The sequence below is a fragment of the Buceros rhinoceros genome, unplaced genomic scaffold, assembly GCF_000710305.1.
Source record: "Buceros rhinoceros silvestris isolate BGI_N320 unplaced genomic scaffold, ASM71030v1 scaffold16606, whole genome shotgun sequence".
Classification (NCBI taxonomy): Eukaryota; Metazoa; Chordata; class Aves; order Bucerotiformes; family Bucerotidae; genus Buceros; species Buceros rhinoceros.
Window position 1 is genome coordinate 10,640 of NW_010415931.1, and position 12,169 is coordinate 22,808.

The window sequence follows — 12,169 nt, forward strand, 5'->3', positions numbered from 1 at the left end:
TCACAGGAAAGCTGTGAAGTTGGCTGTGCTCTAGTTCTATTAAGGGTGTGTTTTTATATTTTTGAGTTTTTTCTGAAGCTTGCTAGAACAGGTAACTTGTGGAAACTTAAGATAAGAGTATAAATGCTTCTGCCATGAATCAGCATTTCAGGCTGTAGCAAAACCCAGGCAGGTGGTTCTAGCAGCCATACCTCTACCCAGGGAATTTCCTGCTGCCCATTGGTGGGATTACTGCTCGGGTGGGCTGGCCGAGAGGCTGTGCACCTCACTGAAACTGGTGTATGCTTTGTTAAATGTAGCCTTTAGCTCTTGCTGTTCGGCTCTGAGGTCCAGTCACAACATAAACATCGTTGTACCTTTTGGTATGCTATGCAAAGTGTGTCGAATACAAGTGCCTGGAGGATATCGTTGCACTTTTTTTTTTTTTTCCCCAGAGTGAGAAGGGTTTTTAAAATTTTTTTCTTAAGCTTTTGAGAAGTGCTTCTCTTTTGTCCTCAAGAATTCTGGTTTTATACAAGTCTAAATGCCTTTTTTCTAATACTGTGGGTAAAAATATGAAAACCCCACAAGATTTATCCCTTTCAATTGTGGCAGTGAATCTTTTGTATTTGAAACTGATTTAAATGCTACTGAAGCTCTCTGAGCTTGAGCCGGCTCAGATATGTTGATGCTAGAGTTGTCCCTGATGTCAGTAATGGCAAACTTCTGTTTGTGATCTCAGGAAGATGCCACACTAGGTAGACTTTCCTCCCTCAAGATGTATCAGGTCTTTCTATTGTTAATATTGGTACACCAACTAATTTGTCTTTTTAAAACAAAGTGAAAATCATGACCTGTTAACTGTAGCTTTGACTCTTATTCAATAGGTACTTGACCATAGTGTGATAAAATGAAAGTATCGATAAATAGTATTAGGGATGTTCAGCATGTTGAACGGTGCAGCTTGTCTCGGTGAACACAGCTGAAAGGGTCCTCTGGGGGAAGCTGGGGGTCCAGTGGTCTTTTCAGGTGGATGGGCATTAGGAGCAGCTGGACCTTTCTGGATGTGATTCTCTCAAAGATAAAGTAGTGCCAGCTGTGTGGAAGCTTGGAGGAGAAACTAATTGTGATAGGATTTGCTATTAAGCGGGAGTATTTTATTGAAGGACTTGCTGCTTCCGTGTAAAGTGTTTTGCTTATAGTGAGGTCACACAATGTTGATACTTGGAGACATTTATGGGAGTGTATATTGGATCAGAATGGAAGTGATTATTTGGTGTTTCCTTCGCTCCTTACAGAGGCTTTGTCACCTGCAGACATTGACAACTGCTTGTCCTCAAGGGGCTTCTACAGTGCTCCTTTGTTTCACTTAATTCCTAAGATCTTTTTGCTCTGCCTTTTCTTACCCCCTGTAAGAGCAGCTGTGCTTTTTAATGTTAAAGATGGTCAGAAGTGTTTTAAATTCATCTATGGGTTTTTTTGATCCTGGAAGGACGAAGTCTGGTCATTAAGCGTGTTTGGAAATTCAGGGTCTTGACTGAAGCTGTGCATCTTGCTGGCAAGCTAGGAGTAAACTTCAGTTTGGTTACGAAGGCGCTTGAGCTGTGTATTTCCTTGCTTATGTGTTCTGCAAGGGTTTGGTCCCTAGCAGGTTGGTTTGTAGTTTATTCTGGACGCTGTCAAGACTCCGTCACACTGTTATGACTGCCTTTGGTCCAGGAGTTATTCTGGAGAGTCTCTACAAACCACCAGGGTAGATTTAAGGAAGTGGCTGAATTCAAGACTTTCAGTTCATAGACTAGGTTTGCATCCTTTGAGATGTTGGAACTTCTGTGTGTACTGTCAAGAAGGTGCTTCAGAGTGTCGCAGTACTATGAAGAAAATCAAATTCCTTGGGGGGCGGACGTGACTGGAGAGGTCCTTGGACTAGAAAGACAGTGACTGATGGTTTGCGTAACTTCACATGCTTTGCTTAGGTGTGTTTGCTCTGTGCTAATTGTAGTTTATCATTTTGTTAAAGTGTATGTGCAAGTAACGCTGAAAAATTTTAAAAATATTCTTTAATTTCCTTTTTTTTTTTTACACAAAACTACTTTAAGTAGTACTTCAAGTTCTCCTGTTGTGGTTTGAAATAAGCCAGTTTTCAACATTGGAGGATGTGTAGACAGTAGTAACATCTACACAGCTATTGCAGTAACTTTTGAAACTAAGTGCAGACAAGACAAGGAAAGCTAATGTTACAAATATTTCATTAAATTCAGTTACAGCCAGGAGGAGTTTGTAAGGAACAGAAGGAGTTTCAGTCATAAGTCCACTGCTAGTCAGGGATGGTGAAGCTTCCACGCACACGAGACAAGCATCCAGTGTTTCAGCTGGCTGATGCTGGATGGTAGAGCCAACCTCGTATCTGCAGTGTCTGCAGTTCTAGGTAATACCTAATGAGGTAGGAAAACTGAAGGATCCTTATTTTTTATATTTTTTTTTTCTTTAGCAAAAATTTAGGAGGTGACTGATACGGTACTTGATTTCCATCCTTCAAGTTTTGGTGAATGATTGTAGTACTATTTAAGACATGATTTAAAGAACAGGAGGCTTCATTGGGAACTGCTTAAAAAACAAAACAAAAAAACCAAACCAAAAAACCAGCCCTTTACCCGACTACAATGGGAATCCAGAGAAAAGCACTTATCAAAATTAGCACAGTGCAGCCAGCATGAAGAAAGGAACTGAATTAAGTCTCTCCTGATTGCTGGATTGGTTTCGGGTTTATTGAGGCATCTCCAGATGAAGGAAATTCTAATCCTAAAGTTTTGAGCGACTTCTATTTTGGTGTTTTTCAGAGATGTGAAATAAAAACCTGAATTCTGTATGTAGATAGATTATTTGCCCACCATGTACTAAGATGATGTGCAGGCTTAGGCATCTCTACAGTCTAAACTGTTATATAAAATGCTCCACGTCCTCTTTGGAGCTGAGATTTGTTGGATAAGTAAATGATAAACAGCATCTCTGAGTGTCCTTATCCAAAATGCAGAATTACCTGTAGCTCTGTGAATGGTCAGTTGGTTTCACATCCGCTCCTCTGCGGGCACCTGGTCAGAATTTGAAACAGGAAGTCAGAGAAGAGTTTTGAGGCTGGCTTGGAATCTGGAAAATGTTTTGTTACTGGAGATGCTGGGGCATTCCAACTGCTATTGGCCATAATAAATTGAATGGGAACAACTGGGTGCTGTAATAACTCTAACTTAAGAAGCAATGGTGTCAAACTCTGCAGCAGTTGGACTAGACAGAGCTTATGCTGGGTTTAGTACACCATTGAAATGGCACTTTTGTGCTGGGAGAACTGTGAGGGTTCAATGGTTTTTGCACTGTGCCAGAATTTTGTCCTCTCTTTCTTGAATGAAGGTTGTAGATCTGGATGAGGTGAAGCAATCCTGTGGCCTACGTTAATTAGCGTTAATCATTTGGTAAAAATAGACTGCAAAGCACATGAAGACACTATTAAACTATACACTGTTAAAAGGAGAGATGTTCTGAAGAAGCTCTTGCAGTGCTGCAGTACCCTGCTCTTAGCTCACGATGACCTCAGAAGGGGCTTAGTTGTTGAAATAACTGTAGGACGCATCACCTAGAGCGCAGAAGTGGATTGCACCCCAATGCTCTAAAGTTGTTCAGGAAACTGAAATTTATTTTTTCCTCGTTAAGACTTTTCATAATAAATCTTCTAATAAGGAAGAAGTGAATCAGAGTACTTTGTATGGGTCCTTTAGGAAGCCAAACTGGAAGAAGTAATGGTCAGTGAGTACAACAAAGGCCCAGATGTGATGCAGTTGCTTCCTTCTTAGACAAGATCGTTTCTGTTTTTCACTGATAATGCCAGTTTCCAACATATGTCCACAGCACTCTTGTTGTGGAACTAAAAAAGGCATCTGATATTTACATTCCTTGCTATTTCAGCAACTTCATTCAAGCTTACCAACATATCTAAAACCAAGTTACTGCAGATGTTTCTTCTGAGCCTTGCAAGGTGTTCCCCTGGTGTTTATTTCCATACTGATCCCCTTGTTCATTAACACATTAAGTTTACAGGCTCAAAGTAAATTCCCTTAGGTGTGAATCGCGCAGAATTACGTCGTCCTTCCATTACTGGTGGTCTAGATATAGGTCAGACACGACTATATTCAGATTAAATCCATAATTCTGTTTCTTGTACCAGCACCTGGAGTGTGTTACCTGAACTGAACTGTAGGAGCATCTGTGGAGGTGTCGGTGGTGGAAAGTTGGTAGAGAGTGAGCTGAGGTGGCTGGAAAGAGAGGAGGAAACAGAAGCTTTCAGGATGGTAAATCTTTGGTAAATAGCTGGAAAACAGACTTTGTGTTTGGATAGGGATATTTCTTCTCAATCCTCTTCTGGTACGTCACCTCCAGCTGCCGTTGGAAGCGGTAGCATCTGAAACAAGGAATGTAATGTGGACTTTGTACATCTGACCGACTGGAACAGTTACGGTTTGTGGAGAGTTCAGTTGACAGTTGGAGTTCCTACCTTGTGCTTTTCCGTGATGGCATCAGTTTTTTCCCTTTAAAAACTGCACATGGGTTTTGGAATTAAACGTTCTAGATGTAGGGACAAGGGAACTGCCTGTCTCTAAGGATTTGTAAGCTTTTTGGGTGTTTGGGGGGAAGCCTGTTGGCTCTGCCATTAAATTTTCATTGGGTTTGATAAATCTGTTCCTTTTTTTCCCTAATAGCAAATAAATCCTTGTCAATTGGCATCTGCATTGAACCGAGAGAGGTTAAGCGGAGTGAAAGAAATATTCTGGAAACAGGATTTCAGGAATATCTATAGTGTAAAGAAATGTGTAAAGGTTCAGCTTTCCTCTGGAGGAAAACAGTTTGTGCTCCACGTTTTTTAAATTGGTCACCACGCTCTCCTCATGGTTTTGTTCTGTCAATGCTGACACGGGCATTTGGAGCATCTTCACTTTTCGAATTGCCTGCTAAGCCTTCAGTACCAGCTGTGACTATGGTGAGGCTCCCCCTGGGTGGAAAAGGTTGACTCCTCCGAGGTTGATTTTTTTTTTTTTTTTTTTTTAACTACAAAAATGTTCAAAGTTAAAATAAATGGAATTTGATCTTAATGGTTGTTTGGAATGTTTTGCCTGTATTAGCAATTCAGAGATTTTGAGAATTGACAGGAGAGCTGCAGTGATTAAGGAGTTTGGGGGGAGCTTTCTAGGGAACTCTCAGCTGAAGAGATTAAACTCCTTAACAAAACTTCACAAAAGTCTATTGTCATCACTCTGTAAGGTACAGAACCAGGATGACTCCAGCTTTTCTCAGAAAAATACTAAAACATTCCCTTGGCAGAAGCTGAAATAAACACAGGCTAGAAATAAGATTACAGTATAGAATAAAAGTGGAAAATGTATATCAGGCAATTTTTGTAGATGCTTTTTCTGTCTGTAGCTTTCTGATGAAGACTGACTCTACAGGATGACTTAAATACTGCAAGAGCGAGAAGTGCTTGGCCTGCTAGATAGTCTGTAAGGTCTGTGGTTTTAATTGCCAAAATTATAACCAGGTGAGAAGCATTCACCTCTTCAGTGGTGGAGATTTACAGCCTCTCCAATATACATAACAAATCCAGGTTTTCCATGTGTAAAACCCACTACTAGCAGTGGGCGGTTTGGAAGACGTCCTGGGACGTACAGTAATGTTGCAGTGATGGCTGCAGTATTTCTGCTGTGGTGGTTGATGCTCCAGTGCACTTCCTTTCCCGGGAACTTGCAAGCACTACCAGTATGGTTTGCATTTCTGAAAAAGCTGGTTTAAGTGTCCTCTTGCTTTTTAGGTTTTTGTTGGTAAGATTCCGCGAGACTTGTATGAAGATGAATTGGTACCACTCTTCGAGAAGGCTGGTCCAATTTGGGATCTGCGCCTCATGATGGATCCTCTTTCTGGTCAAAACAGAGGTTACGCTTTCATTACCTTTTGTAGTAAAGATGCAGCACAGGAAGCAGTCAAACTGGTGAGTAACTTGTTTTCAGATTGGACAAGATCATGTGAACAGCAAGTGTGTTGGTAATCTCTTAGATCACGAAGTCTTTGAAATGTTTCATTAAAGCCATTCATTGACAGACTCAATTTTGCTTTCTTAAACTACCTCTTGGTTTGATTGAGTGTATGCAAATAATGTTCTGCCTTTAGGGCTGTAGTCTGCAAGAGTACTTGGGTGCTTGTAGCAAGAGCCTTCTTGATTACAACTGGAAAAGTGTATTCTTTAAGCTTCACTGTGTTTAAGTTTTATCGCCTTTTCTACTATAAAGAGCTAATTAGAGATGCTTTGTTTTACTGCTGCTGTGGAGGAGGTCTCTGACTTCGTGCTCTTCATGGTTTATGGTGGTCTTCAGTTTATTCTCAGTCCAGCAGCCAGCTTGCTACATGAAAACTGGACGTGGTCTGCATCTGGGTGGTTTGGCAAAGGACATGGAGTAATCCCTAGAGAGTTAAACAGGGAGACAGTGGGCTGACAGGCACCCTGTGTCGTTTGGCCTTGCCTCTGCCTGAGAGGAGGGAGTAGAATTAGGCAGATGAAGGCCTATCTCACAAGGTTTTGGATATTGCTGTGAAAGGCTGCTTGTACTTTGAACCCATACAGGTGAAATGCTTTATTTTGTTTGCCTTAGCAGAATTCAGCTGATCCTGTGTGAAGAAGAGAGAGAAACCTCAACATCTAGTTCAGCTGGGGTGGCGGGTGGGGGGGTTTCCTGCAGGAGATGCACCAAAGGCATTTCTGCAGTTGATCACTTTTGGGCTTCAGTGTTGAAGCTGGTGAATATGAATTACTGCCACTTTTGAGGGAAAACTTCTTTATTTTTTTGACCAAGTTGAAGGTGCTTGGATTTAAATTCTAAATTTAAATTCTCATTGATTGAGGGAGCTGAAAGGGAAGATGCTGGGGTGGCAGGAGATGTCACAAGTGGTGTGCCACTGATGGAAGTCTGGCCTCCATGTGCTGGATATTGCACCAAATAAGTGAATTTGTGAATGTATAAAGTCCTGTATCTGGAATCTCTTCCTCCTACCTCCTCCACCGTAACTATTAACCGGTAATGGGACCAGGCCGGTATTTAGGTGAAGTATTTTCCACAGACTACTGGGGGAAAGGAGAATAGAACAGACGTGGTAAACTTTGGCTAACTGAACAGTGATAGCAAAATGAGGATCTTTCAGGAAAAAAACCCTGAAATTTTGAAGCCTTTCTTTCTCTGCTCTAGCTGGGCTTTCTGCTTGTGTGTGCAGAACCAGCGGGAGTGGGACTGGTTGTAGGTAAAATGGCCTTGTGAGATAAGATCCAATTTGAAAAGCAGGTTTGGATTAAGTTCATGGCATGAATACAAAGTTTTGTTGTGCTATGAATCACTGTTGTATATGAAGCAAAATTCTGAAGTGTTTTTTGTCTTCCTTGAACTGATTTTGTCTGTGGTACCTTCACATTGTTCTAGCACTTGAGTAGGAAGAAGGTTGCTGAAGGTATTGCTCTATCATCTGTATGGCCACCTCTCAGCTAGGGTAGAAATAGCTGAAAACTTGCTTTTAAAGAATTGGCTGAGCTGTTCAGAAGGTGGCATATGATCAAACATCCATCCTCTTAGGCTGAGCCTTGAAAGTCCTTTCTAAGCCAAAGATGATGTCTGTCTGGAATTCTTGTAATTTTTTAAGGTTGAACTCTTGCGCATTTAAAGACCTCTCAGAAGTGTACAGAGTAATCCAGCTGTGGGCACAAGCATGAAGCAGTAGGCTAATTTTTTTAATGGGAAGTGTTAAAACTCAACAGTGAAGTTCAGAGTCCTAGCATTTACCAAGTCTAAAATATCCCTACTGGGATGGGAGGTGGTGGGAACAAACTTCACACTGATTCAGGCTTTTGAGTATCTCATGGCAAATGTGCTCAGTGTTTACCAGCTGTCACAGTAAAGCAGGAGAACTCAGTGTCTGTAATGCTATTGATTTGCTTATTAATACCAGCAGCAATGACTGACCCTGAGTCCCAGCACGGGAAACAGTCACCAGTTGTCTAGGAAGATCTTTCAAGTCTGAGAAAACCAGTAGGTGTATGTTCATATTTAGCCCATAGGGTTTGTACCTGTTAATGTTGTCCTTGTACATCGTTTCCTTCAACCTTTCCATTCGGCAGAACTGCTGAAGTTCCTGTGGAAAACCTGAGCTCAGCAGTGTTCTTCCAAGCGAACACTGATCCAAATACTGCAGTTCTAGGGATTCTCTTGCAAAGGGATTCAATATGCTGTGTATAAATGTAGTAGATATGAAGAAAATAACTGGCAGTATGATTTTTGGGCATCCTTTAAGCCATGTTATTGTGGATGAAGCAAATGAATGGCGTTTTATTTTCTCAGTGTGACAACTATGAAATCCGTCCTGGGAAGCACCTTGGAGTGTGCATCTCCGTGGCAAACAACAGGTTATTTGTTGGGTCAATTCCAAAGAACAAGACTAAGGAAAACATATTGGAAGAGTTCAGTAAAGTCACAGGTACGTCCTTACCGAGCTTTTCCCACTGCTCCCAAAACAGCAGTCTGTCTCTGTTTTGTAGATCTGGTTATTTGACAGATGTGTTCAGCTGTCATTTAAACTACTCCAAGCTGGATTCCAAGTTTGTTTCTGGTATTTTTATATATATAAAATCTTATATATCAGCTATATTTTATGGTGGAGTGTAAAGGGACTTGTGTCTTTTACAGATTGTTAAAAGAATGACACTTATGTTTACAATTTGAGATCTACATTTGAGCACAAATGAATTCAGGTCCCAATTCCGTTACCTGTTCTAGCTTCCTTTGGAACGGTCTGTGTTTGTAACTGGATCTACAGGAGATTCTGCTTTCACAGCTGAGAAGTTCTTGGGGAGCCTCAAACAAAACTACTGTTGAGGAATGATGGGGAGGAGGGAATACTGAGGAAGTGTTATTGTAGAAATAATTATTGACAGATTGATTTCTGTCCCACTTCTTCAGCGTTCTTCCCCAGTATATGCAGCAAGTAGGAAGAGAAGTCAGCTCATCATGGGAAGGATGCTTTTGCTTTAAATAAGAGGTTGAGGTCCTGATGGCCTGCTCTTGTTCCTGTAGGAGAGTTTTAACCTACTGCTCCTTTTCCACGATTGTTATCTATAAGTACTTCTGGGAAGCGGTGAAAACAGGAGGTGAATATTCATGTAGTTCTCTCTCCTCTTTTGGGAGAGAGGTGGAAGAAATTCTTTCCAGCTTCCCCTGGAGGCAAGGGCAATGCCACGCATTAGTGTTGACAGCTTTTCAGCAATGTAGAAGTGATAAAACCAAACATAGAAAACTAAAGTTGTGTTGAGGTTGATGCGTTGCAGGGCCTAATTGTGAGGTAAGTTTGTTCTGCAGAATTTCACCTGCTAGATGACCTGTTCCTGGGCAAATTGGATGGTTATCTATTGTTTGTTTTGCTTTTCTGGTCTCCCTCCCCATTTCAGGTGTTGAATTCACAGGCTGTGTATTACGAAAGACAAAGAAGGCATTTTAGAGTAGGCTCTGAATTTTTTTTTTTCTTTCCTGTTGAAGCATAATACTAAAGACCTGTTTTTCAGAGGGTTTGGTGGATGTAATCTTGTATCATCAACCTGATGATAAAAAGAAGAATCGAGGATTCTGCTTCTTGGAGTATGAGGATCACAAGTCGGCAGCACAAGCTCGCCGCCGCCTGATGAGTGGGAAAGTAAAAGTCTGGGGGAACGTTGTGACGGTGGAATGGGCTGATCCAGTAGAGGAACCTGATCCAGAAGTCATGGCAAAGGTCAGTGAAAACTTAACTGGGTGGTCTTGTGCTTTGGGAGGGAATTCCTTGTAAAATGAATCCATAGCGACAAAGATTTATTCCAGCTGAGCAGCTCTTGTTTTGAGGCACAAAGCAAAGGGCATTAGTTAGAGCGGCATTTTTGTAGTAAGCCAGGAAGAATGGCATGGTCTGAGCACTGGAATTAGTTGCCGTTAGACATTAGGAAAACGCTTTTGTAACCCTCTGTTCACCTGTAAACCAGTTGTGTACAGGGTTATCCTCCTGGACTGGCACATCACTAAAACTGTTTTCCAGAGCAAGATGAAGGTGAAGTGATGGCATGCTCTTTATCCCTGTGTTTTGGGATAACTCTGCTCCTCTTGAGGTCTATTACTAAAATTTTACTGGGATTTGTAGCATCCCAGAAGCAGGAAGTCAGGGTTGGATATTCTGGTCATGGAAGGGAACTGTGTAAAGAGGGAAGTTGTAGAAACTTCATACAGGTAAGTGAATATCAATATAGCCTTATAGTTATTTTTTAAAAAAATTTTGAAACAGGTACAGAATTTATAAGGTTACCCAAAATTTCTTAATGCAGGGAAGGGAATAACATCTTATGAGGTCACGGTAGTTTCCTTTAAAGTTTGACTTTTAAAAAGGTTACAGCTTTCTTTTTTTTTTTTCACCAGGTGAAAGTTTTATTTGTAAGAAACTTGGCCACTACTGTGACAGAAGAAATTCTTGAGAAATCTTTTTCTGAGTTTGGAAAGCTGGAAAGAGTAAAGAAGTTGAAGGACTATGCTTTTGTTCATTTTGAGGACAGAGGTGCAGCAGTGAAGGTGGGTTGATTATTCTTTCCTAGCTAAATGGTGTGAGCAGCTCATTCTGTACAAATGGTTTTATGAAATGTCTTTTTAGTAAATATCTAGGTAAGATATTTGAAGAGCCTATTTAATAAGGTTCCCACTGTGTGAATTGTAACCCTAATAATTTCGTTCCTGTGATTTCTGTAGCTAGGAGGGTGTGAAGCTTGCAAAGGACAAAAATGTAGGAAGTTAACAAGTAGACTGGAAAAGAGGTGGGGACCAATGCAGGAGAGTCTAGAGAAGAGGAAAAAAAAATCAACCTAGACAATTTTTCTGAGGAAATGCTGACAGAAGGTATCAATTGTCTCTAAGACCCCCGTTTAAAGGCTGTGTGTAGTTTTGGAGTGACAAAAGTATTGAATAGAAATTGCAAGGGAATTTGAAAAATGCCTTGTGAAAGGGAGAAGAGTGACCTGAGCAACTCCCTTATTGTAGCCCCTCTCTTTAACTCTGAGCTCCCTGGAAGGGTTCTTCTGAGTGACTACTTAAACATTGGAGTCATTATGTAAGCTTCAGAGGTGTCTTCCTTTGTATCCTGGAGCAGTTGAGAGGCTACCTCCTCCCTGCTGTTTGTACTTCAGTGGACTGAATTCTGTAGAAATTCCTCCATCTGTTTTTTTAAATCCATAGTTTATGGGGGAAGGCAGGAAGCAAGGAGGTGGTTTTGCACCTGGGAGGCTTGAACAAGTATATTCTATGTGACTACATAGTTCAGAGGCTCTTTACTCAACCTTATAAACCTCTTTTTATAACCATTTCACCACCTACAACTTTCCTACCCACCAAAACAGAGTTTAGAATCTCTTGAGTTCTGCTTTAGGATGAGTGGCAGTTGTATTTACTGCAGTTGAGTCAGTCTGGATAGGGTTAGACTGTGTCCAAGAGAGGGTGAGAGACTCTTATCAGAAGGGGTAAGTCAGCAGTGACATGTTTGATCGTAGTGTGTCCTTCAACGTTCTCCAGTCCCTTCCCAGCAGACCTTACTTGTAGATGCCCTGTTAGATTTGAGCAACTGAAAACATGTAGCAGATGCGAAAAGATAAACCTGAGCATCTCTAATGCTCTTCTCTGAAACAAGCTGGAATCCCACCACGTCTGTGCCATGTAACTGATTTATGGCCACTAAATTGGTTATGAATCTTGAGAGGTATTTTTGTGTTGTGTGATTTCTTTTTTTTGATGAAAGCATTATGGTATTAATGTGTGGAACTGGCTCTGATTCCAGTGGCTACTTATTTTCATACCTTCTTTGAAAGGAGTTGCCATGACCTCTAATGTGTTTGAGGCATGTAGCTGTACAGACAGGTAAAGTCATCATTGATGTAAATATTAATATCCAGCAATGTTCAGCACAAAGCCGGTGACTCCAGGTAAAGAACTGAGGGGTGTAGTGTATGTTTTTAAGTTCTTTGTGTGTGTTGACAATTACAAATTATTTGTGGCTTTTTTGGGGGATTCTTGCCGTGCTTGATGAGATTTCCAAGTTTCAGTAATTTTCCCCC

At 41.0% G+C, this 12,169-nt stretch overlaps 1 protein-coding gene across 4 annotated transcripts in view; it reads left to right on the plus strand.

Moving 5' to 3' along the window:
- The window catches only part of HNRNPR (heterogeneous nuclear ribonucleoprotein R), an 18,939-nt gene that overhangs the window by 4,975 nt on the left and 1,795 nt on the right, over positions 1–12,169 (plus strand). For 3 of the 4 annotated variants that reach the window (XM_010137602.1, XM_010137603.1, XM_010137605.1), the window contains 4 exons: positions 5,831–6,007; positions 8,397–8,532; positions 9,614–9,819; positions 10,491–10,640. In XM_010137602.1, the coding sequence (XP_010135904.1) occupies positions 5,831–6,007; positions 8,397–8,532; positions 9,614–9,819; positions 10,491–10,640 (669 nt within the window). The remainder of the gene's footprint in view (positions 1–5,830; positions 6,008–8,396; positions 8,533–9,613; positions 9,820–10,490; positions 10,641–12,169) is intronic. The other variant, XM_010137604.1, reaches the window with a different exon arrangement.